This window comes from Phycodurus eques, chromosome 2, assembly GCF_024500275.1.
Source record: "Phycodurus eques isolate BA_2022a chromosome 2, UOR_Pequ_1.1, whole genome shotgun sequence".
Classification (NCBI taxonomy): domain Eukaryota; kingdom Metazoa; phylum Chordata; class Actinopteri; order Syngnathiformes; family Syngnathidae; genus Phycodurus; species Phycodurus eques.
The window spans coordinates 22,058,279-22,085,804 of NC_084526.1; the positions used below are offsets into that span (position 1 = coordinate 22,058,279).

Here is a 27,526-nt window from a genome sequence, read left to right on the forward strand (position 1 = left end):
GTTGAATCCTAATCCCTCAGGCTTGACTGCATCATGGTCTCAGGATAAACTGACATGTCAGTTTTGGACGTTTGAAAATGCCCCTTGGACCTTTATCTTTTGCTCAGATGTGGTTTAAAGGAAGGCCCTGTCTGGTAAGAAAACTTTATGATTAACTTTATTTTACCTATCTAACAAAGGGAGTGCTCATTAATCAGTATTGTTGTATTCTAGTACAATAAAATCTACAAGCTGAGGTCCAGGTTGTGGCCCAACTAAGCCTCCATTTTGCTTTGATCAGGACTAAAATGTCACTTATGCATCCTGATGGATACACCCTTACACATTTAGTACTAAAGGTATGGACATTACAGCACAATTCCATCGGTTTGAGTGACATTTAGGTCATTATTACCAGTTAAATGAGTTTGACAGGTGAGTGGACACCACCGACGTTTGTCCTTTAACTCGCTAAGGTCAGATGAGATTATAGTCAACTATTATTTTACTCACACGTAAAACCACTTCTGGAGATGTCATAGTGTTTTTTTCGATGGGTCAAAAAAAAACGACATTATTTTAGTTGACATATTGACATATTAAGAGAGACTGCGGTGGAGTTTTTAGTATCTAACATATAAAAATACATTAACAGTAGCCATTTTATTATTGTAGTTGCTAAATAAATGCCTATTTTAAAAGCCTTTAATTAGGCTTAAATTAAATAAAATATCACTCCACGATGGTGGCGGAAACTTTCCCCAATGGGAAAATTATTTTTGAAAAAATTATCCGTACCAGGGTTAAACAGTTGCCATACTGAAACCCTCATGAACTGGACAAGTTTGCACTAAAAGTTAACCATTGTTCATCTTAACACAAATAAATTATACAACCATTTATCATGATTGTATCTTTTTTATTTATATATTTGTAGGTATTATATATAGTACATTTGTATTTAATTATTGTCATTTGAATAAAATCTTAATGACCAAGGCGAAATCGAAAGTGTAGAAAAACGTACAATAAAAGTTACATTTTGTTTTTTACTTTAAATATAGATATTTTATTCTTTTAATTTAAGGTATATATATTTTATTATAAGTCTGCATTTTAATGATGAAGGTAAAATGTGAGGATGAGTTGCGTTGCATATGCATTTTTAAAGTGCAAAACAAAGTTAACCGCTCTTAATAGCAATATATAAAAATACTTTTATTTTGTTTTTTTACTATAGATGTTTTTATATTTCAGTTAATTTATATATTTTTATTATTTACATTTAATTGTAATGACAAAGGTGAAATGCGAAGGTGAGTTGTATTGCAGATACAAGCTTTAAGATTGTTGTTGATCTGATGTTTTCTGATGTTTATTGTCGTATGCACAGTGAAAACAGAATGGTAGCATCAAGCAATGAAATTCTGACTTTGCTCGTCTCCCTCCACTTATACGAAGAAAATAAAAATATTTGAAAAAAGAAAAAAATTTAATATTGAAGATAAAGAAAGAAATACCTATATAATGTGCAAAGATGTACAAATTCGACTAAAGTATTGCAGGTTTCAGAGGGATTGCAAAGTGTAAGCATTCGAGTAAACAGGATTACAAATGAAAAATATTCCACAGTGTGGTTCACAGATTGTGCTGTCATTTGTTAAGGAGTCTATGGCGTGGAGGTGGCACGACTGTCGTAAATGTGGTGTAGTGTTATGAAGGCTACTCCACAAATGTGTTGTGCAGTTTCAATGACATGCCGGAGAGCCTTCCTGCCCTTTATGGTATAGTTCCCATACCATACAGGGATGTAGTTGGGCAGGATGCTTTCCACTGTGGATCTGTAGAAGTTACCGAGTAATTCACAGATCAAAGGTTGTGGGTTCAAATCTGGGCTCCGGCCTTGCTGCATGGAGTTTTATTGTTCTCACTGTGTCTACGTGAGTAAGTAACTTAGTAAAACACATTTAAACTTATTAAAACACACTTTTTAATGTCAAGAAATGGAACACTATCGTATAACACTTTGAGTATGTTGCGGAATGTTGTACTCATACTGTTGCGCAACACTGAGTTCGTATTTGCCTGTATACTGTACACGCCCATAAAGAACGATTAATGTTAAGTGTTAGTCGTTCTTAACGGGTTTTTACTAGGGGTGTAACGATACATTTTGGCAGAGATTCGATTCATATCATTATTCGTGGTTGCCAATTTGATTCAAGGACGAGATTGAAATGATTCAGTGTTTCGAAATCGATTCAGTAACTTCATCCATTCTCAAGACCGCTTATCCTGTTCAGGGTCAGAGGGCGCTGGAGCCTATCGTAGCTGACTTTGGGGGAAAGGTGGACTACACCCTAAACTAGTCGCCAGTCAGTCGCAGGGCACATACAGACACAGACAACCATTCGCACTCACATTCACACCGTCACTAAGTGAGTCACTGAGTCACTGAACTAAACCCATGGTGCCCGCAGCAAAGTCGGCCGAGTGTACCACAACACCATCAGTGACCTGATTCAGTAACTTTTTAGAATTTATATAGATCGCGGGGTCAGTAGTCTTAGCAGGGATGCCCAGACTCCCCTTTCGCCAGTCGCTTCGTCCAGCTCATCGGAGGGGATCCCGAGCTGTTCCCAGGCCAGCCGAGAGTTGTAGTCTCTCCAGCATGTCCTGGGTCGTCCCCGGGGTCTCCTCCCTGTGGGACGTACCCGGAACACCTCACCACTGAGGCGTCCAGGAGGCATCCTAATCAGATGCCCGAGCCACCAAATCTGGCTCCTCTCAATGCGGCGCAGCAGCGGTTCTACTCTGAGCCCCTCCCGGATGACCAGGCTTCTCACCCTATCTCCAAGCGAGATTTTAATGCGGGAAGAGACCGATTTTGAGCCCCAACCTTTTCCAGAGTTAGCAGCGCATCATTGTATCATAAGGTGGGAGGCGGGAATGTGAGGGGAGGGGTTAAGATACTACCGCTACCTGCAAAGGCAGGTCTGAGGTTTTGGATTTGAATCCCTGGTGCTCCGTGTTCCTCCTGCTCCCGCATTCAAAAAACAGGGATATTAAACATTTACAGAACACAGAAATATATATCTCTATATATTTTATTGATATTGAATTTGTCATATTTGGTGTTGGAATAATCCAAAAGTAATTGAAAGTAATCAAGTTACAATTACTTTACAATTGTGGTACTTGTATTGTGTTACTGAATACATTTTTTAACAGGTAACTCGCAACTATCAGAATACATCTTTAAGAAACCCTCCCAACCCTGGATATAACAGACAAACAATAAACATTATAACAGATGATAATAATAATAATAAAGATAATTTTAAAAAAAATAATAATAATAATAATAAATGCTTTCCAAATCTGCCTCACAGTTTGGAGGACCTGGGTTTACAACTCTCTCGCCTGTGTGGAGTGCCCGTGTGGGTTTTCTCCGGGTACTCCGGTTTCCTCCCACATCCCAAATACACGCATGGTAGGTTGATTGAAGACTCTAAATTGCACATAGAAATAAAAACATAGAAAAAATACAAATCTTATTGTAATTGAACACAAAATATGTAATGCTCAAATGTTCTAAATATATTTGTCACTCGTCACGATGTGTGACGTAGTGGTTACATTGCTCTGAGACGCTTGCGATGACCAAGTTACCATCTGTCATGAGTGAGACACTACAGTATGCCTGCTCAATGCTCTCTTTCACTACCTTGGTCTTTGTTTCTTAGTATAGTATTGGCGTTAGCGTTTTGCTGAAGTACAGTATGTCCGTGATGGAATTGTGTAACATGGCTCAAGGTTGTTTACCAACCTTTTAGCTCTCGATGATTCTATTATGAGGAAAACCTGGTTGAAATGCTCACCAATTGATGTTTGGCCTCGCTTGCTTGATTTTAGTTGAGTGTGGCTTCTCATATTTCTTATTTTCCACGACTTGTCGACGGTGGCGGTCAGCAAACAGTTTATTGCATGACCCTCATGTTTTCTTATTGATAATTTTTTATTTCTGCAAATCAAAATACGTCCATACGTCTGATTTAAGATTCACAGGACACTCCCCAATGTCTTCAACAAACAAGAACAATCCAGTTGCCTTGATTCAACCTTTGCGAATTCCACTCGTTAAGTTTAGAGCGCTGCTCAGTGGCGCGCCGCTCAGTCATATTTGAGTTTCTTGTTATCAGCGATACTGGCCCTGTATTTACATCTTGCATTATTGCATTCCACTATTGTTCACTTACTGCATTCTTGGGGTCCTTTGAAATTGTAATCAAGATGGCAACATGTTTATTATGTTTTAGGTTGAACCTGCGAAGGTCATAGTGTGTCGTCACTGCCGCTGAGGACTTGGAGCAGACCAGGACGTCTCGGAGCACCAGAAACCTGCAAGCCTGCTAGCTCAGCACCAGGAAGTCCGGAAGAAACTATGAATGACCCCTATCAGAACAACATCAACCAGCAGGTGACTGAAGCGGGCGAGTACACGTACAGCCAAGGGGGCGACGGCGGCGGTCAGGACGGATACCCTTACCAGACGGAATACCCGCCCCAGGATGAGGATGCCGCCAGTGACGCCACCGAGGGTGCTGACGAGGATGAGCAGATGTATGAGGGCGAGTACCAAGGCGTGCCGCATCCGGACGAGATCAAGGAGGCCCGGCGGGCGGCGCGCCAGGAGGCCAAGAGAAAGGCCCGGCTGGCCGCCCAACAGGAAGACTACGATGAGGACAACCTGCCCGAGCAGTATGAGACCATCATGGAGGACTGCGGACATGGTCGCTTCCAGTGGATGCTCTTCGTGGTCCTGGGCCTGGCACTGATGGCTGACGGTGTGGATGGCTTCGTGGTGGGCTTTGTCATGCCCAGTGCTGAGAAAGACATGTGTATATCCAACTCAGACAAGGGCTTGCTGGGTAAGTGGCGGAGCAAGAACCATCAGAGGTTAAAATACATCCCAAGAAGTTTGAGAGCATAAATAATCCCTTTCACACTGACCATCAATGCTGGTAATTCACGGCTTGTATTTTGTGTGAAATGTATCAGACGACAATAAATGGGGGGTTGACCCAGGAAAGAAAGGTAGTATCAGGAGGGTTGCTTCATTAGTTAATTGGTTGGTAGGTTAGACCCCCACCCCTTGCGCCATCCCTACAAATTTAAGAGTAACAAATTAACTGACTGAGCGACTACCCATCCGTTCGTATGTCTGTCCAACCAACTAACTAAACAACATGTCAATATAAATGGACACGTGTTCCCTGATATGAAGGACTACAGTGGCACTTAAGGTTTAAAACAAGCTAAATTTAAATGGAGATCCAAGATCACAACCTGTTTTCGGCCGACTTTTGGATTCATGGTTGAGGTTTTGACTGTGCAACAATAATGCTTTAAGATGCCACAAGATGGTGCGAAAGCAGGCTAATAGCGAAGTAGTAATTGTAGTAATCTCGACTGACTAAAATCTTTATATTACAATGTCGGGGAGGAGTTTAGTTTAAAATGCGTAGTAAGCAAAATAAATGATCAGACAAACTTTACCATACGTATTTTTGCTCTGCTGAGTGGCTTTTAAAAAGTTCAAGCGAACAAACTCTGGCGGTCTCATTATTGCTTGAAAATTTGTATTTTTACGAGTTACTAGGACTACATACATGCAGACTTCGATGCATTTTTTCTAAATAAAATACAGCGAACCTCCGTATATTTCCCATTTTGTGCTCTTTTTACAAGACCCTAAGATGCCACAAGATGACGCTAAAGCCATTACTAATAGGAAGGTAGTAATTTATGTGAAGGAAATATATTGAAGCGATACACCTCAACTGAGAAGCTAAGGCCTGCCGCACACTGCGCAATGCGGTTGAACCCGATTGGACGGGTCTATTGCATAAAAATAAGAGTTGCCGACACACCCCTGCACATTGAGCTATTTGATATATGGATGCCCTGAATAGCGAGCCTATTTAGGCATTTGATGCTGTATAGAAAGTATATTGTACTTTATTAGATTTCTTAAACCATAAAAATCTAGATTAATAGTTAAGGAAGAAGTGGGTTGCTAAAGAGAGTGGACGTGGGTGGGAATAAAAGCGAGAGTGTGGATATTTGAAAGGAGCCTGGCTGACTCCATTCATTTGAACGTACCCCATTTTGGTCACAAGCTTCGCTTTTTCATCCACAGGCACATTAAAGATTATGAATATATTATCGATGTAAAAAACAATATTTGATGCTTTATACAGTATATGCCAATTACTTGGCTTGGCGGGCCGCGGCGACCATTCTGTGTCTCACTTGTTTAAAACCTGGAAATGTATTTTCAAGTGGTTTGTGATTTTAGTTGATTGATTTAAACTAATAATATAGACAATTATAAACCTTATAAACCATTTGCAACAGGGCTCAGCCCCGTTGCTTTCTAACAAGAGACAGAAGAGTACTGTTTCTCTTGTGAAGGGTAGTGGAAGAGGGGCTTGGAATCAGTATGCAGCACAGGTCGAAATCACAGGGAAATAACATCTGTTCCTCCTCCTGCAAGAGCAAATGAAAGCCTCTCATCGAGTTTCAGCTGCCTGTTGCAGACCTAGACTGTACATCATTTCATCTTAACACCAAGCTTCAGGGATACTGTAGTGTGGGAGATGGATGAGGAAGCGGGTGGTGATTGCATCCTGTCGTGTGTGGGTGTGTGTGTGCGCGTTTTTTTTTTTTTTCCGGTCAAATACAGAACATGTTTCTGCAGTGGCAGAGGCTGGCGCTATGCTGTCAGACACGCTTCGAGCCTCTGACGGGTAGAGCGGGAGGAAGGCCCCGGCGTAAATGAGATGGCGGCGTCTTGTTTGTGCAGAGCCAGAGGGGAGCGTCAGGCCGTTGGCGCTGAGAATATGAAACAGATCTACAGAATGATCCACTTTGATTCACACTCATGTTCCTCGAATGGGGGCACAGATGGGATTCAGAATAAAAATTATTTGCTTCTTCCTCTTAATGGACCACATAATCATTTCTGAACTGGACCTTTTCTTTGCTCTTAACCAGAAGGATTGGAAGGACAATCCAAGTAGAAACGTGTTTTAATACTTGACTTTTATCATCAAATGGATTCTTATGTTCGACATGTGTTAAAACGCAAAAGTGTCAGGCTAGAGGTTATGTTTTGATCACAGTTAGTGAGTTAGTCCATTGGTTGGTTAGATGGTTAGTTGTTTAATTGGTCGGTCAGTCTGTCGGTCTATCTGTCAGGTGGGTGGTTGGTTTGGGTGGTCAGCTAGTTAGTCCACCAAGCATCAAAATGTTATTACGGTAATTGGCTGGTTGGTAGTTATATGGTCATAGATTGTTTGCTTGGCTCGTAGGCTAGTTAGTTGGTCAGTTGGGATAATGGTGGTTGATTGGATGGTAGGTTAGTTAGTTAATTGGTTGGTTAGCTTTCACACCCCCGATCTTGGGCTTTCTGCGTTGCTAGGCAGAATCCATACAGTCTTGATCACAAAACCATCAAGGAAACAACTTAGAGCCCCGGAAGGATTGTGTAATTGTTTTCACATTGAATCACTTCTCTGTATTCAATATAAAACAAAAGACTGCAAGATCAGTCATTTAAGGGCACTTCCTTCTTTGCTTAATGCCTCTGCTTTGGGGGAGAACTTGCATGATGTGTTACATAGAAGGAGGCGTGCTAAGAGCGTCAGGCCACTAATCCACAGGGAAGGTGCAGACGACGACTCCACGTGCCGTTAAGCCGTTTATGGTCATGCTGTGTTTAGGGCCGGATAGTAAAACAGAGCAGGTTTGGAGGCACGGATGACTAGGAGGTCTATTCAATCCCCTCGAGACATAAGGAGGAAGTTCATAATGGTTTGCATCTAATGGAAAGCGCGGCGGGTCGTTGTACAAAGCTGTACAGAAATGGCTCAACTGGACTTGAACACCTGCTGACCGAGGCAGTGCCATTAACACATCCTTAATGGCATTTGCCAGGAGCCGACTTCAACGTTTTACGACACTGACCTTTATTTCTTATTCCAGCTGCATGAATATTCATCCATCTTGATCGCTGGCATCAACGTGAAGTCAGTCTCTAAAAACATATATAAAGAAATCAAACGGGCACTTCTATTATTCTCATAGAAGTGGGAAGGGTGCCTCTCGGTGGTCGTGAGATGTATTTCTATTGCTGGACACTCACAAGCCATATAAGGTAAAGCGACACAATCTAATGAGTACAAAGCTAATAATGTTCACTTTTGAGCAACACAGTCAGGGACATATTTAAATAAAATGGGCTGAAATAGTATAACATAAAAACAACATTGAAATATAAATTTTAAAAATTCATTATGAATAAATACAATACAAATACATAAAATTCAACATAATTTATTATAATGTATTTTCATTTATATTGTGATGTTATATTATGTAATTAAAATTCATCGTTGTCTTGCAAAGCATTCAAGTGTATCTTAAAAGGGAGCAAAAAAAAAAAAAAACGATATTAGAATAATTTAAACAACACAAAAAATAGCAAACATGAACATAAAAATGTAACAAAATAAATAAGATTTATTTAAATTTAATTTAAACTTTTAAAGATTTAATCTGAACTTAATTTAGATTTAGTTTAAATTCAATTTGAAATTGCATTTCTTCAATTATTTAACAAGTAATTAAACTTATTTTTATGTATACATTTATTTCATGTTAAAAATGAATTAATTTAAAGTAAATATTGAAATAATTGTTACAATAATTTATTAAATTAGTTTGTCCGTAATTTTATTTACTTTTTATTTAATTACATTTATTTATATACAGTAAGTATTTATTTCTATGTCTTACATTTTTTACATTTTGACATGACATTTTATTATTCATATTCTTCCCTGCTTCAATTTAATTATTAAAGTCATGGAACTCCTGGACAGAAATAAATTAAGTGAATAATACATTTTGTATTGCTATTTTCTATTATTACATTATGTTATCAATATTAAATTCATGTTATTTTTTAAAAAGTAATTTTTTTTCTGTTGTGGGTGTATTTTGCAACGTTTGAAATATTTATCCACTCTTAACTTGATAAAGTAACCAAAGTAATAGACACAGCTCTCAATATGCTGTCAATCAAAAGTAAGCATGATTGTCTTCTGAAATGCAAAATGTTTGTATTCATTCATCTTATCAACTTGTAGTGTAGGTGTATCTCATATTGTGGCCAGTGAGTATACAGTATACTGTATATGTCACAATGAGTAGCGCATGGTGTACCTTTGTCCTTTAGGCTTGCTGGTGTACGTGGCCATGATGGTGGGCGCACTAGTGTGGGGCGGTCTGTGCGACAAGATGGGGCGCAGGAAGTGCCTAATCTACGTGCTGTCCATCGACCTAATCTTCTCCTTCTTGTCGTGCTTTGCTCAGAGCTACGGCTTCTTCCTCTTCTTCAGGTTCTGCTCTGGCTTCGGGTGAGATGCATACACATTGTACGTAGTTTACATTCATATTCATATACAGCGGCTGAAATAAGTGTTTAACACGTCACCATTTTTCTCACGAAATATACTTCCAAAGGTGCTATTGACCTGTAAATTTCACCCGATGTTGGGAACAACCCTAGTATTCCATATTTACAAAGCAGGTAAAACAAATAAGATCAGAAATTAAGTTGTGCGTAAAAATGTGAAATGACACAGGGAAAAAGTATTGAACACGCGAAGAAAGGGAGGTGCAAAAAGCCATGGAAAGCCAAGACAACACCTCAAATATATCAATAATCAAACAGCAATCCAGTCTCTTGTCAGTGCAAATGAATATCAGCTGTTTCAGTGCTAACTGATGGCCGACAAAAAGGTCTCATTGCCAAGGTGTGAGTCAAGACATATCTCAAGATGGATAAGAACAGAGAGCTGTCTCAAGATGATCGCAAACTATCCATCCATCCATCCATTTTCTGAGCCGCTTCTCCTCACTAGGGTCGCGGGCGTGCTGGAGCCTATCCCAGCTGTCATCGGGAATGAGGTGGGGTACACCCTGAACTGGTTGCCAGCCAATCGCAGGGCACATACAAACAAACAACCATTCGCACTCACAGTCACACCTACGGGCAATTTAGAGTCTCCAATTAATGCATGTTTTTGGGATGTGGGAGGAAACCGGAGTGCCCGGAGAAAACCCACGCAGGCACGGGGAGAAAATGCAAACTCCACAAAGGCGGGGCCGGGGATTGAACCCGGGTCCTCAGAACTGTGAGGCTGACGCTCTAACCAGTCGTCCACCGTGCCGCCGATCGCAAACTAATTGTTGCAAAACATAACGATGGCATTGGTTACAGGCGCATATCTAAGCTTCTGAACATTCCAGTGAGTACAGTTGGGGCCATAATACGTAAGTGGAAAGCCAATCACACCACCATAAATTTGCCTCGATTAGGTGTTCCTTGCAAGATTTCTGACAGAGGAGTGCAAAGAATAATCGGAAGAGTTGTCCAAGAGTCAAGGACCATGTTGGGACCAAAACAGTGAGTAATGTACTCCGCCGCCATGGCCTGTATGCACGCTCACCACGCAAGACCTCATTGCTGAAAAAAAAAGCATGTCAAAGGTCGTTTAAAGTTTGTTGAACAACATTTGGACAAGCCAATTAAATACTGGGAGAATATTGTGGTGGTCGGATGAGGGCAAAATTTAACTGTTTGGATGCCATACTGCACACCACGTTTGGAGGAGAAATGGCACTGCACATCAGCCTAAAACACCATACCAGCAGTGAAGTCTCGAGATGGGAACATGATGGTGTGGGGCTGCTTTTCATCAAATGGTACTGGTAAACTTCACATTATTGAAGGAAGGATGAATGGGCTAATGTACCAAGACATTCTTGACAAAAATCTGCTGCCATCTACGAGGATGATGAAAATGAAACGAGGATGGATATTTCATCAGGATAATGATCCAGAACATACTGCCAAGGAAACTCTCAATTGGTTTCAAAGAAAACAATAAAGCTACTAGAATTCCCCAGCCAATCACCTGAGTGGAATCCAATTGAAAATCTATGGAAAGAACTGAAACTCAAGGTCCATAAAAGAAGCCTACAGAACCTTTAAGATTTGAAGACTGCTTATGTGGAGGAATGGGCCAAAATCACGCCAGAGCAACGCATGCAACTACTTTCTAAATACAGGAGGCATCTTGAACCTGCCATTGCAAACGAAGGCTTGTGTACAAAGTAGTAAATAAATACCAGTTGGCGTGTTCAATACTTTTTCCATGTGTCATTTCAAATTATTATGCACAACTTAATTTCTGATCTTATTTGTTCTACTTTCTTCATCTGTATGGATTACTTGGGTTGTTCCCAACATCTGGTGAAATTTCCAGGTCAATAGCACCTTTGGAAGTATATTTAATGAGAAAAATGGTGACGTGTTCAATACTTATTTCAGCCACTGTATCAAGAAACAACCATTTGCGCTCACATTCACACCTACGGGCAATTTAGTCTTCAGTCAACCTACCACGCATGTTTTGGGGATGTGGGTAGAAACTGGAGTACTCGGAGAAAACCCACGCAGGAATAGGGAGAACCTGCAAACTCCACACAGGCAGGGGGGGGGTAGGGCTTTGAACCCTGGTCCTCAGACTGTGAGGCAGATATGGTACCCAGTCGGTTACTTTGACGCCTATATGTTTGTGTGTGTGTGTGTGTGTGTGTGTGTGTGTATAGATAGATAGATAGATAGATAGATAGATAGATAGATAGATAGATAGATAGATAGATAGATAGATAGATAGATAGATAGATAGATAGATAGATAGATAGATAGATAGATAGATGGATGGATGGATGGATGGATGGATGGATGGATGTTGCAAACCCTGCGTTTTCTCCAGGTACTCCGCTTTCGTCCCACATCCTAAAAACATGCATGGTAGGTTGATTGAAGACTCTAAATTGCCCGTAGGTGTGAATGTGAGTGTCAATATTTTTTTGTTTATATGTGCCCTGCAGTAGGCTGGCGACCAGTTCAGGGTATACCCGCCTCTCGCCCATAGTCAGCTGGGAAGACTGTAAATGTGTCTGTAGGCCAGTGTCTCTATCCAATAAAACCCCCTAAAAAACAATTGCTTGAAAATATAGAGGGGGTCCGAATGATGAACGACGATATGGTGGGGGTACACTATATTACAACTGATCCCGGAGGATATTCTCTTCTGTTTCAACACGCAAGTCGATTATAATTACCGTGACATTTCTTCTAGAATCGGAGGCTCTATTCCCATCGTGTACACCTACTTCACCGAGTTTCTGCAGATGGACAAACGTGGCGAACATCTGAGCTGGCTCTGCATGTTCTGGATGTTGGGTGGCCTCTATGCCTCCTTCACCGCCTGGGGGATCATCCCCCACTATGGTAAAACACATACACACACGCACACACACATGCACGCACACACGCACGCACGCACACACGCACGCACACACATCCATAGGTTTTTTGTAAACATTAAGTCTTCCACGCGTCGACTTTAACAAACCCCACTGTCTGTGTTTTCGTGAAACATCAAAGAAAACATAGTCTTCTACTCTTCAGTGAACTAACACAGTATGTGTTGTTGACTTTGAAGACAATTTGGGGTCAAACTAGTTTTTGTTGCAGGGGCTGAAAGAGGGCTGGTATGACTGTGAAAAACATATAAATACAGTGCATAGTCATCTTATCATATTATTACATGTATACAATTGTTCCTAAAATTGATTGTGTATAGCAGGGGTGTCAAACTCTTTTTTATCTCAGGCCGCTTTGTAGTTATGATTTCCCTCAGTGGGCCGTTAGAACAGTGAAACCACTCATTCATTCATTCATATAAATGTTTCATCATCACCAAAATATATTATTACCATTACACAACAAATTGAGGGATAACTAGTTTTGAAATCAGAAGACAAGGATAATAGTTTGTTCAAGTATTGTTTAAGTTACTGTCGAAGAAGGGTTTGGTGACAGAAAAATGCATTATCTCAACATTGTTGTTTATTATTTTGACAATTTTAAATTTGGTTACAGATTTTAGCAAAAATCACAGAAGTTGACGAGCATGATTTGCTTTTGCGTGCCACATAAAACGATGTGGCGGGCCGCATCGGGCCCCTGGGCCTTGAGTTTGACACGATGTATAGTTTTAACAACAAATTGAATTTGAAATCAGAAATCATGTAAAATTGTGGCATGCAAAATATTTAAGTTAACTATAATTTTCAACTCAAAAACACCAAAGCCTTGTATAATAGATAATTATTGCTTTGCTGCCAGCGTCACGTGGGCGACTGGTTAGCACATCTGCCTCACAGTTCTGAGGACCAGGATTCAAATCCCAGCCCCGCCTGTGTGGAGTATGCATGTTCCCCCCGTGCCTGCATGGGTTTTCTCTGGGTACTCCGGTTTCTTTCCACGTCCCAAAAACATGCGTGGTAGGTTAATTGAAAACTCTAAATTGCCCGTAGGTGTGTATGTGAGTGCGAATGGTTGTTTGTTTGTATGTGCCCTGCAATTGGCTGGCGACCAGTTCAGGGTGTACCCCACCTCTCGCCCGAAGATAGCTGGGATAGGCTCCAGCACCCCCGCGACCCTTGTGAGCATAAGCGCTACAGAAAATGGATGGATGGATGTTTTGCTGGCATCTTGTGACATCCTAGTGCCAAGGAACTGTATTGAGTTATATTGAGTCGAGGAGCCTCACGGAGTGTTTTGCCACCATTTTGTGGCATCTATAGGCCATTATAAACCTTGTTGGGCCAACAATTACTCACAGATTTCCATAATTTGCGGCGGTGCTCGGCCCTTATTCCTCGCGAATAGCGAGGCAACATTATAGGTGAATTTGTGACTAGCGAAATGCGAATAAGCGGGGTTCAGTGTACAGACCCACAACAGCAATGTACTAAACCACACAGCGGAAAATGGACAAGGAGAACGCAGACAAATTTGCAATTGCATGTCAACACTAACTTGTTATAAAATGTCTTCCATGTGCTGCCAGGCTGGGGCTTTGCCATTGGCACAGAATTCCAGATGCACAGCTGGAGAATCTTTATCCTGGTGTGTGTCTTTCCGGCTCTGGGCGCTCTCGTCGGTGTTGTCTTCATGCCGGAAAGTCCCCGATTCCTCCTGGAGGTCAGAAACATGTGGTCATTAAGCTCCTATCTTCTAATGTTATATATTAGCTGAACTCGCATCAGTTCCTTCTGTTGACTCACCCTCCGTCCAAAAGCAACACACCGTCGCTATGCCAAGGTAGCGAAGGCTTGCTAAGCTGTCTAACGAAACACTGTGCACCCGCGGGTGTCTTCCAGCACATTGTCAGCCGCTTAACCACATACTGTGGTATTATTGGCTTTGTGTGTGACAGACGGACCCCGAACACACTCACCATTGCTGTGGACACTCTTACACTCTTACGCAACATACTGTACCTGGCTGCAACGTGGAGTGCAAAAATAGAGCGTAAATGATGGGTGACGGATATTGTCATTATTCTGTGCAGAGCTAATAAATCTCAGAGAATTTTGTGGTTTTTGAAAAATTGTTCCAGGATAACAAAGATGCAAAGATACTGTACAAAGAAGGGTACAGTATACTGTACGTATACTGCATGCCTTCAGGGTTTTGTGAATGGTGCTAAATACCTGAAGCCTTTTTTTTCTTTTATTTAATTTTGTTTTTCTTTTTTGTCATTCAATATTAGACACTGACGGTGTAGTGGTTCACTTGCTTGACTTTGGTGCAGGCAGTGTGAGCTCAGTTCCTACTCAGTAACTGTGTGAATGTGAGTCTGAATGGGTGTCTGTCTCTATATGCCCCCTGAGACTGTCTGGTGACCAATTCAGGGTGTAGTCTGCTTTTCCCCTGAAATAAGATGGGATAGGCTCCAGCACCCCATGACCTGAACAGGGCAAGTGGTGGAGAGAATGGATGGATGATTATTCGACATTATTTTTATTTTATGTTATTTTGCATTTTTATTTTTAACTTCATTTTTTATTATTTTAGGTTTCCCTTTTTATTTATCTTTTATTTGGTTTATTTAGCTTTTATTGTTTTTTTCAATTGGCTTTACATTTATTTTTAACTTCTTTCATTGCAAAGCAATGGAGCTCACTATTTTGCATGCATGATCTCCCTCTTTCGCTGTGTTTGGAATCACTACCTATCCACTATATAATCCCCAATAATATAGGGCATTATATTGCCCTATAAACACTCTAATATAGGGCATATAGTGAGTCCGCCATTTTGTAGTGTTGTTTAAATGTGTAAGGAGTTTTTCACCGTATTCCACAATGCATCTTGAAAAGTTGAGAACAATCGATGGTCTCTAGAAAAGCAATATATTCCAAGATGCATTGTGCCAATATAGAAAAAATATTTTCAGTTATGAGCGTATTGCTCGATTTTTGGCACGAGACAAAATCATGTGTAGCACGAAAATAACTTCAATATAAGTAGTCATATAATCACAAAATGGATGGACATAGTTATTTGTTTGTATTAGATTTATAAAATACACTCAACTTAAAATAATATAATGCTATAGAATATATTTAATTGTTCAATCTTTATTATGGTAGCCAAATCAGCTGTACGTTTTATATGCCAGTATATAGCCCACTATATAGTGATATAGGGAGTAGGGAACGAGTGAATGATTCCAAACACGGTCTTGCTTTTCGTATCTAATATAAGTAAACAAAATAAGTATATGTAAACAATATAGCATGCAGTAACCATGCAGAGATACATATAGCTACAAAAATAATATTGATACACTTGTAACAGTTTGGTTCATTTCAGAGCGCCCGACATGACGAGGCATGGATGGTCCTGCGTCATGTTCATGACACCAACTGGAAGGCCAAGGGCGAACCAGAGAGAGTCTTCACTGTGAGTCAATGTTTATTAATAAGAACATTAGTCAGTGCTTGAAATTCCTCACTTCAAAAAGTAGGCTATCTTGCTGAAATAAAGCAAATTCATGATGATAAGCAAAGCATGTGGCATCGTGGATCAACATTATATCAAAGGTACAATTTGCAAACTGGTGTTTGAAATTTCTTACTCTGAATTAATAGTGGTGGGAGGGATGCAGCATTTTATTGAAAAGCAATTATAAGTCTGCTGTACACTGTTTTGGTTCAAGTAATTTCAATTTGATATATTTTAAAAGTCATTAAAATCAAATAAAAGTCAACACTTTCTTCCAGACGCACGCAGGTGGATTATATCTTGTGCAAACGATGTAATCTGAGGGATGTTACTGACTGTAAGGTAGTGGTTGGCGAAAGAGTGGCTAGTCAGCATAGGATGTTGGTGTGCAAGATGTGGTGGTGGGGAGGAAGATTAAGAAGACAAAGGCAGAGCAGAGAACCATGTGGTGGAAGCTGAGGAAGGAAGAGTGTTGTGCGGCTTTTCCAGAAGAGGTGACACAGGCTGATGAGATGAGGTTAGACTGGAATCCCCGTGGACTATGATGTTCGCAGATGACATTGTGATCTGCAGGGAAAGCGGGAGCAGGTGGAAGAACAGTGAGAAAGGTGGAGGCATGCACTGGAAAGGAGAGGAATGAAGACGAGCTGAAGTAAGACAATATATGTGCATGAATGAGAGTGGTGGAGGGGTAAGTGTGAGGCTGCAACAAGAAGTGATAGCGAGGGTGGAGGACTTGAAATACTTGGGGTCAACAGTCCACAGCAATGGTGAGTGTGGTCAGGAAGTGAAGAAACGGGTCCGAGCAGGTTGGAACGGGTGGAGGAAGTTGTCAGGTGTGTTATGTAAACGAAGAGTCTCTGCTAGGATGAAAGCCCCCCCACCCTTGGGTCCCCTCCCCTCCCCTGGCACCTTCACCCGTCATTTCTCGCGATGGGCACTTAACATGGGCTCGCTTTTGGTGGGCTGTGACCTTTTTCAGGTGACAGCTGGCTCCTGCGTAGGGCCCTGTTGGTGGCTTGGGCCACCATGCTCTCCTGGGGGGCAGTGGTGGGGGTGTGGCGGCAGTGGTGCTGGTTCGGCGTGCTGGGTGGGGGTTGGGGGAGGATTGGGCGTGGGTGCGGTGGTCCGGTATCCATGTCCTTCCCTTTGGGACTGGTCGGGGCGGTTCGGTTGGGCTGGGGGACCGCCCAGGGTCCTGGGGACTGGGTGGCGTCCCCCTTGGTGGGCCCCTGCCTGGATGGGCTTGCTGGCTTGGCCCCTCCTTGTGGCTGAAGGGGGCCGGGCCCACCCTTCCTCATTATGCCTCATACACCAGTTGACTAACATGCATGTGATATGGTGTTCATTCATTAATAAGTTGCAGATGCACTATCGACTTGAATTGCTTATGCTGGGACCAATATTAATAACACAGGTTGTATGAAGATATCAACTCACAGGTTCTTACAGGTGTTGAGACACTATAAAAGCATCTCACCGCACCACTAATCAGTTGCCCTGCCTTGCTCATTTCCCACATCCTGTCCTACCCTGCCCATTACTGTCCTCTCTCATCTTGTCCTATTGGTTAGTTGTTGCATGCCCTCACCGAGTGTCCACCCCCCAATCCACAAATAAGAACACGATTTGACTGTTGTTAACGTTACTTGTGATCAAATAGCTTCCAACCTTATGGAGCCAAGGCACATATTGTACAATTGAAAACTCTCACGGCACACCAACAAACAAAAATCTCACAAAAAGTGGATACATTAATTACTGTAAGTACTTCCTCCCATCTAATAGTCCTGTCCGTCACTATGCTTCATTGGCATAAATAGATGAACATGCATTATTACATTATTTCTTGTAAATAACTAATTTTTCGAGCAATTATGTAAAATTTTATAATTTTCCACGGCACACCTGACGACCGCTCACGGCACACTAATGTGCCTCGGCACACTGGTTGAGAATCACTGATCTAGACTATCGAACATAGAAAAGGATGAAGTGCTGTAGCGACCCCGAATGGGACAAGTTGAAAGGAAAAGAAGAAGAATCAATGGGACGGGCAGTAATTTAGCAAAAATATTTATTTTGTATCCAGTTTTGGTTTAACACAACAAAAACAAAAATTATCCCCCAAAATGAAGTTGAATTTTCTACATTAATTGTCATTTTTCCTAAAACAATTTCAGAAATTTTCTCATTACGGATTTCTTTTTATAAAACAAAAAAAAGTTGATAAAAAGCAAGTGCAAAAACAATTCATTTAAATTTTCAACAGTTCAGAATTAATTTTCAGTGTAATTTCCCCAAATTTCAACACATTTTTAAAAATCATAGCTTTCTATTTTATTTTTTAATAATGGGGAGGTTCTACAAGTGTTATATGCAGTTTTGGTTCATCTCATTTAAATGAAACTTAGTAGCAAGTTAAAGGAACTTTTGAAATATTGTCATGGTTTTGTTTTTAAACAAATGTTAAATGATGAAAACAAGTGTAAGAGTTTTTTACTGTTTTGGTTAAACTCAAACATTTCAGAATAAAATTTTTTAGTGAATTTCTCCAAAATGAAATAAAACAACCTTTAACTTTTGGTTTTCCATTTAAGAGATTTATTATTAAAAATATATACATAAATGGGGTTTTAAATGTAAAGACTTTTACATTTTAAAACTTAATCATTTTGTTTTTGGTATTACAATTGTATGGTCAAATCTTCATAGTGCCATGTTGACATTTTCCCATTGCCACACAGGTAACCAACATTAAAACGCCACAAGCGCAGGAGGACGAGTTCATCGAGATCCAGAGCGACACAGGCACCGCCTTCCAGCGATGGACCGTCAGACACATGACTATGCTGCAGCAGGTTACTAACAAGCCACCTATGCTCCTCCCAAGTCCATTATTATCCTCACACTGTACTTCCATTTTGTCTGTCAGGTGATGGCTAACGTGATGTCACTGTCAGCGTCCGAGCTGCGACTGCAAGGCCTCTTTCTGGTCATCGTTTGGTTCTGTTTGGCCTTCAGGTACTTTAACACAGAATTTCTCAAACTGGGGTCTGGCGGTACATGAGCCAAAGCTTGGGTGACTGCAAAGTAATTAGTAATCAATTATATTGTATCATTTAAAAAAGTACATACCAACGTAGGCGCACCAGCGCACCAATAAAACAACCTAAACTAATTGCTCGTCCCGACCCGAGCTTCAAAATCTTGTTTACATTTTATTTTTACATTTTTTTTTTTACATTACAATACTAGTTTAGAAAAGACAAATGTTAATGAAAAACAAATATACACACATATATATGTGTGTAGTTTTAGTTAAACTCATTGGAATTTTCAGAATTTCAAAATGAAATTTCTGAATGTATTTTTCAAAACTTGAATTTAATCAATTTAAAATAATTAAAATTGTTTTTTTTTCCTTTTCTTTTTTTAAAGGCAAAGCTTGCAAATGTGTTTGAAAATTTTCTAAATTCTGGAATTAAGTGCAAGCTTCCCACAACTATACATGAATTGTTTCTTCATGCCTTTCTATTTAACATTTTGCAAATGTTGTATGCAGTTTTGGTCATTTTTTTTCTTTTACGTCTCTGGATGAACTCTTTTCCCAAATTGTTACTTGACTTTTCTAAACATTGTCATCGATGTTTTCTATTTAAAAATTACTTTTTTAGCTCATTGAACTTTGACTTTAATAACATATTAGGACTTCATCTTGGAAAAATACGACTTTAATCTCGTAAAATTGACTTATTTTTCTCTATAAAACAATTTTTTTTTATCAAAACATTAGGATAGTGAGACGTCCTTGGAACAATATTTCTCCCCATCTAAGGGGTCCCTGGATCCAACAAGTTTGAGAATACTTTTAATGTTTAATGTTGGCATCATAGGGTTAATGCATGCTTTTGTGTGTGTGTGTGTGTCTGTGCATGTGTGTGTGTGTTAGCTACCATGGGCTAGGAGTGTGGTTCCCCGACATGATTAAGTACATGCAGTTCGAGGAGTACGAATCCAAAGTGCGCATTTTCCACCGGGAACGTGTGGAGCGTTTCCACTTTAACTTTTCCCTGGTCAACCAAGTGCACCGCGAGGGCGAGTACATCCATGACAAGTATGTTCACAGCCTCCATTCCAAGGCCAGGATCTTAACCTGCAGGAATTGAACTGAACTTGCTGTGTGTGTGTGCGTGTGTGTGTGTGTGTGTGCGTGTGTGTGTGTGTGTGCGTGAGCATGTGTGTATGTGTGTGCATGCACTGCTTTTTAGGTTCGCAAACATCGAGATAAAGTCCGTCAAGTTTGAAGACTCTTTGTTTGAGAACTGCTACTTTGAGGACATCAAGTCCACCAACAGCTTCTTTGAGAACTGCACAATTAAAAACACTGTTTTCTACAACACAGGTACGTGGCTAAATCTCCCTACCTTCTCACCTATTTACCTGCCTGCCTACCTACCGATTATTTACCTCTCTACCTACATTGTATCTTTCTACCTACCTTTCTACCTAATCTAACTCCCTAATCTACCTACCTACCTACCTATTCTATCTCTATTGACACACCTGTTTACCTCCAATCTACCAAATCAACACACCAACCTAGTCTGTCTACCTACTTACCTATCAATTAACCTACCTACCTGTCTACAATCTAACTACTTGCCTGTTTACCTACCTGCCTCTCTACCTATCTATTTACCAGCCTACCTACTGAACTGGCATATAACCACTGTGATTGGCTAATGTGTGAAAAAAGGTGGGTCTTGGGGTTATCGCACAAATCTACATGTTTCACATTACCCTTGTAAGCAATGTGTAATGGCGAAGAGCATGATCAGTTCTTACTTTCTCCCTAACAAACCTTGTGTACCAGAGGAGACAAATCACGATAATAAGGACCGATTTGTTTTGTGAGGAATGGGATGAGTGGCTGCACGAGTTCACCTGGCTGAGGTATTTCAGGGAGACAAGTTCAATGAATTGCAAATTCTGCTGTCGATACCCACAACATGCGAAGAACAGGAAAATTGCTGATAATATTGGCACTGCTGGCATGAACATTAACTTTACATTTTTAGAAGGGGTGGGACGGTACTCTGTAAAACCAAATTCGGTACCCTCTGCAAAGGACAATATGCCCTTATGGGTTGGGTTTTTTCGGTTTTGTACACACTCAGGGTCAGGGCCAGGATGTGGTCCTCCTCGGTATGGTAGGGCATCGTTTGAATTTGAGCGATTCCGGTCCGGATTCCAGTTCCTCATTTCAATTGCGGTTCCAAACGACTCTCGATTCTGATTTTTTTAGGGGGGTCAAAAAAGTTTGCATGGTTTAAATAAAGGGTGTCCAAATGATCAATATCCATTTTCTTAGCAGCTCGCAGAATTAACTAAAATGAACATTTGACTCTGGGATCTTTATAACCAGTATCAATATCAAACCTATGAACTAAAAGGCAATGTGTGGAACTAACCCAATTGACTTAATAATCATTAATTAATCTCTCAGCTAAAAGTTAAAGACGGCATTGTAAAAATAGTTATTTGCAACAGTTTTATCATATCAAATGGTTAATCCCGGTTCCAATCGATTCTCGATGCCCAATCCTACTCCTCGCTACCCCTAATCAAGTGGCCATTCCTTACAGATACAAACAGCTTGCTACTTGAAGTCACTATGAAAAGTGGATAAAAAACAAGAGAATGTTGTGCTGATGTAGTTTGATATTAATAAAATGCCAATAATTGTAGAATCTTGTACTTTTGACCAAAGCATGAGTGAGGATAAATAAACTAACATTAACAGCTTCACATTAGACTATCAGTCTAGCTGAATAAATGAACCCCTCTACTGTGCCGCTTAAAATAAACACAAGTGAATGACCCATGCATTGGGAGAATTTGTTCCTCAAGATTTATAGCCCTTTTCTGTGGTAGAAGATGTGTGGTTTGGTCATTTAATAAAAACAGTCGACCCATGTCGTTTCAGCCGTTAATGGATTAAGCGTCGTTCAATTGGTCATGCCTTCAGAGTGAGGTCCAGGCATGACCAATTGACCCATACTTAATCCAACATTTACACAAGTAGTGTTCATGTTTACATTTTTGGATGTAATTTGTTATACATGTTTATATTGCTTTATTGTTACATGTATACAAGTAGTCAAGGAGGGAGTCTACCATTTGAAAGAGTTGTTTGAATAACGGTTAACTTAGAGTTTTATAAATAATAATATAATAATATATAATAATAATAATAATAATATAATATAATTATATAATAATAGGCAATTATGAAATTTTGTTGTCATAGACAACTTTTGAATGTTGTCACTCCAGACCTTTGGCAAGAGAAGTTCAAAGACTGCCGCATGGAGAACACAACCTTCCTGCACCCTAAGAAAGGGTGCCACCTCAACTTCCAGGAGGAGAACGACATAGTCATCTATCTGGTCAGCTTCCTGGGCAGCTTGGCTGTGCTGCCAGGCAACATCATCTCGGCACTCTTCATGGACAAGATCGGACGAATCAGAATAATAGGTCAGTAGCTTGTATAAAGCCATATTTCCACTAAGGTGTACAGTTCAATTTGGTTCACCACAGTAATTACACTCTTCACTCGTATACTAAACCATACTACTGCAATTTTTGCTCAGGGAAATGGCAATAAACGTGTACCGTAGCAAACGGAACCGAACCGTACTACTTAGTGGAAACAGGACAAAAATGGCCATTCGTTATTTAACGTGCTTGTCTTTACAGGGGGTTCCATGCTGGCGTCATCGGCCTGCACTTTCCTACTGCTGCTGAGCTTCAGTCAAGGAGCAGTCATATGTTGGCAGTGTCTTTTCTACGGCGCTAGTGTGGCAGCCTGGAATGGACTGGAAGTCATTTCGGTGGAACTGTACCCATCATCTAAAAGGTAGAGTCAAATGTTAGTCAAATGTTAGCCGCTGGCTACTAAAACAATGCCAAAATCTCACTGAGTGTCTGTAGGTAGGTAGGTAAGTAGGTAGATAGGTACGTAGGTTGTTACAAGGTAGGTATCTAGGCAGAGTGGATTAGATAAACTAGGCAAGGTTGATAGTGTAGACTAGGTACGGTCAGGTTAGTTAGGTAAGGTAGGTAGGTGAGTGGGTGGGTAAGTCTGTAGGTAGGTGGGTGGGTAGGTACTTAGGTACTGTAAGTAGGTAGGAAGATAGATTAGGTAGGTAAATGTTTAGGAAGATAGTTGTGTGTTTAGTTCGGAAGGTGGATTAGGTATCTAGTTACATTAGGTAAGTGGGTAGATAGGTGGGTAAATAAATTAAGTTACTAGGTAGGTCGGGCAAATAGGGTAGGTATGGTTGGTTAGGGTTAGTAAATGGTAAATAGATGAAAGGGTAGGTAGATTAGGTAGACGGTAACGAGATTAGGTACAGTAGATGGGCATATTAGGTAGGTAAATTGGCATTTACATTATTTAGGTAGGTAGGTTTGGTCTTTAAGTACATCTTGTAGGTAGGCAGGTGGGCGGGTAGGTAGATTCAGTAGGTAAATACTATATTTAGGGATAGTATCTCACAAAAATAAGTGAACCCCTGACATTTTTGTAAATGTTTTCATTCAACAACATTAAAGAAATGGCACTTTGCTAGGGTCGCGGCCGTGCTGGAGCCTATCCCAGCAGTCATCGGGCAGGAGGCGGGGTACACCCTGAACTGGTTGCCAGCCAATCACAGGGCACATACAAACAAACAACCATTCGGAGTCACAGTCACACCTATGGGCAATTTAGAGTCACCAATTAATGCATGTATATGGGATGTGGGAGGAAATCAGAGTGCCTGGAGAAAACCCACGCAGGCACGGGGAGAACATGCAAACTCCACACATGCGGGACCGGGGATTGAACCCGGGTCCTCAGAACTGTGAGGCTGACGCTCTAACCAGTCGTCCACCATGCCGCTGAAAGATTTGTTTGCAAACCAAATTGTTCATGAACAGAGGTTCCACTGTATGTAGGTCGATTCAGTTGTAGGTAGGTTGGTACGTATGCAGGTAGGCTGGAAGTACAATGCAGTAGAATGAAACACTTTCAACATTTTTTCTAGCCTCAACGGGAGTTAGCTTCTTTGCTAATATGCCCGACTTCCATGTAGACTTCAGTTCCAGACATGACTTCAGTTCTATACTAAAACACTCAGGTTACATTTATTTCATCATCATTCTTTGCTCTGAAAGCAACAAGAAACTCCTTGGTAATGCCAGCCGACACATTTAAAAGGACCACTTCCTGTCTGTGGAGGATGTGATGAGACGTTGCTGTCTTTGATGTAACTTTGTAGGGGCACAGCGTTCGGCATCCTCAATGGCGTCTGCAAGTTGGCCGCCATCATCGCCAGCTTCATCTTTGCAGCGTTCGTGGGCATCACCAAGATCATCCCCATCTTCTTGGCCTTCTCGGCGCTCGTCTGCGGGGGTCTGCTGGCACTCAAACTGCCCGAGACACGTGAGAAGATCCTGTCTTGAACAGAGCCAAATGTCACTGACTGCGCCAACAACACTGCCACCAATGGGCCGTCTGACCACGGGTGACCACCAGTCCTTTGGGGCAAACCCCGTGGATCCAGAACTTCATGTTTTACATTGCCTATGTTGACCTTCACTAGCTGTTCCCGTTACGATCCTCAGGCCCACCCAGATCATGTGCGAATGTGAAATTTAGAAAATCGTTTTTGTCTTTGTATTTTCCTCTATCTTCAATTTACAGTCACATAGTCATGTCCTTTGCGGTCCATGTTAAAAAGCCTGAACAGTGCTTTAAAGGTGATGTACTTCCTGTCGCCATGTTGTGCTTTCGTTTCTCTTCCTGTCTGGCAAAAGCCAAATGTTTCCACCAAGCGGTACACTTGCATTTCCAGATATCAGGTATCAAATGGCTTGTTTGAGGTACCCATAGAGTGTGTGGGAAGCAAACAACATGTCTTGTGTTGTTGTTTACTGTGTGGCCTTCCTCTTCTACATTGAATTCATTGGCAGCTAACACTTTACACTTATGTTTATGGATTAACCTGACAAATACTTCATAGACATATTATTTGCTAGAAAAGTAAAAATTAAAACAGCAAATCTGCTCTTACTGTGTCCAAATCACTGAGTGTCATGCAAACAAATAGCTTTTTAACTTACAGTATGATGTCCAACAAATCTAAAAACAAAATAATTTTTGGGAGCTTTACTATTATATAGCAAACCAAAGCAAATTTATTTGTATAGCGCATTTCATACACAAGGTAACTCAGTGTGCTTTACATGATTAAAAGCCTTTAAAAACAAAGAAAAAACATCTTACAAACATTTAAAACAAATAGAAAAAAATAAAAGTACAAATAAAATGCCGTACAGTGCACGAAATATCATTTAAAAGTGGAAATGCTCAAAAACGAATGAGAAAAAAGAAGAGTTTTTAATCTGGATTTAAAACATTCACACTTGGCGCTGACATCACTTCTGTTGGCATCTTATTCCATTTGTGTGCAGCAAAACAGCTAAATGCTGCTTCACCATGTTTGGTTTGGACTCTGTGCGGCAGTGTTTGACCTGAGTCTGTCGATCTCATAGCCCTATTCCATTAGCATTTCTTTCATTTATTTAGGACCTAAACCAATTAGTGATTTATAGACCAGCAGCAGAACTTTGAAATTTATTCTGAAGCTGACTGGGAGCCAACGTAAAGATTTTAGAATTGGAGTAATATGCTCTGACCTCTTTGTTCTGGTCAGAACCCAAGCTGCAGCATTCTGAATGAGCTGCAGCTGTTTAATGCTCTTTTGGGGGAGTCCAGTCAGAAGACCATTACAATAGTCAAGTCGACTTAAGATAAAAGCATATATTATCGAAACAATATTTTTCTTTGTGTTTCAAAAAACATTTTGAAAGCTCCCAAAATGTGGACACACATTATGGGGGTTTTGTTGCTAGATAGCATTAGAAATCAATTATTGGGTAAATCCAACAAGAATTGGATTTTTAAAACACGCATAAATAAAATGGTGTAAAATCCTAAAAATTAAACAGTAAATGTACCAAAATTTACAGAGTTTTTTATACAATTATATATTATAGTATCTGCAAAATCGGTGAATTAATTTTCATTAATAAACAAAAAACAATTTATTTTCCTGTGTTTCGGATAAAATTGCAGCAACAAAAAAGAATCTTGTGTTTGTACGACAAAAACTAGACTAAAATCATTTAGCAAAAAGAGCTAATAACAATATGAATCAATGTTTGGCATTCTAACAGCTAGCTTTTAATACGTCTCTTTAAAACAAATACTACCTATCTGCAATTTGTTTGTATTCATACCCAAAATTCCAATTGAAACAAAAAACAAACTTACAAAAAAAAAAAAAATTCTTTTAAATCACAAAATGTTGCGATATTTGCTTATTGTTGTAGAAGCATTTTTGGGGAGGTTGTTGGTATATTTAATTATAATTAGAGACAAGTTATTGAGTCAGTCTGAAAAAATGGTTTAACAAAAATGCAAAAAACATTTTCAAGATTATTATTATTTTCTAAATCACAAAATTTGGTGATCAACAGTGGCGATGTATTTTGATGTAAAGGCTGGTAACGACCCTAACCCATCCATCCATTTGCTGTACCGCTTATCCTCACTAGGGTCGCGGGTGTGCTGGAGCCTATCCCAGCTATCTTCGGGCGAGAGGCGGGGTACACCCTGAACTGGTCGCCAGCCAATCGCAGGGTACATATAAACAAACAACCATTCACACTGACAATCACACCTACGGGCAATTTAGAGTCTTTCAGTCGTTCACTGTGCCGCCCGACCCTAACCCCTGCAGAACAAATAAAAAATATGTGTTACACTGCTACGACCTTCCGCTATTCACTTACTGTAGCTTATGCAGCTATGGCTATCCTAAACTAGATGAGGATTTAATGCGCCAAATTTACCGCTTGGTGGAAACTGTTTCACCAGAAAGAAACAACTGATGCGAAAGTCCATAAAATTCCTGTTTATCCCACACTTGTGATCTGTGTCGACGAGTCTCATTTGTATATCATGCATAGCTTATTTTCTATTTAAGAGTTTAGTTAAAGTTCTCTGGTCTTTTTCCGAATTGTCTACCCTGTTTTGTTGTCAGGTTGTATCTTTTAGTCTTAATGTTCTATTTTGTTTGTTTTTCTGATGTCACGTTTTTTTTTTTTTTTTTTAATGAGATTACTCCACATTGTGTATTAGTATGTTGTTGTTGTTGTTTGTTATAATGTTCTGACTGTAACATTGTTCTGACTGTAACGTTGTGACTGACAAAGAGCATTCTTACACAAACCTGCTGTGGTTCTGACAACACGTGTCAACATTTGTGAGGAGTGTGTGACTTTTTTTTGCCATGATTGTGCGTGTGTGCGCATGTGTGCGTGTGTAATTTTATTTCAACACAATAGTATTTACTATGCATGTAAATAATGTAGTAGATTAAATGTAACATCTCAATTCTGTCATGACTTGAATAAAGATGAGAGACGTTG

The 27,526-nt window shown here is 40.3% G+C and overlaps 1 protein-coding gene across 1 annotated transcript; it reads left to right on the forward strand.

The window, feature by feature from the left end:
* Positions 1-27,526, forward strand: sv2ba (synaptic vesicle glycoprotein 2Ba). Its single transcript, XM_061669822.1, has 13 exons — positions 1-134; positions 4,299-4,910; positions 9,284-9,464; positions 12,261-12,412; positions 14,040-14,173; positions 15,851-15,940; positions 18,730-18,843; positions 18,918-19,006; positions 19,935-20,099; positions 20,254-20,387; positions 22,322-22,522; positions 22,745-22,904; positions 24,310-27,526. The coding sequence occupies exons 2-13, from the start codon at positions 4,424-4,426 to the stop codon at positions 24,491-24,493; spliced, it is 2,091 nt and encodes a 696-aa protein (XP_061525806.1). The 5' UTR covers positions 1-134; positions 4,299-4,423; the 3' UTR covers positions 24,494-27,526.

Bases quoted from the DNA above. Each gene is read 5' to 3' on its own strand.
- sv2ba (XM_061669822.1), top strand. From the start codon at position 4,424: ATGAATGACCCCTATCAGAACAACATCAACCAGCAGGTGACTGAAGCG. The intron at 20,100-20,253 runs GTATGTTCACAG...ACTGCTTTTTAG, and splicing joins GGCGAGTACATCCATGACAA to GTTCGCAAACATCGAGATAA. The intron at 22,523-22,744 runs GTCAGTAGCTTG...TTGTCTTTACAG, and splicing joins CGGACGAATCAGAATAATAG to GGGGTTCCATGCTGGCGTCA.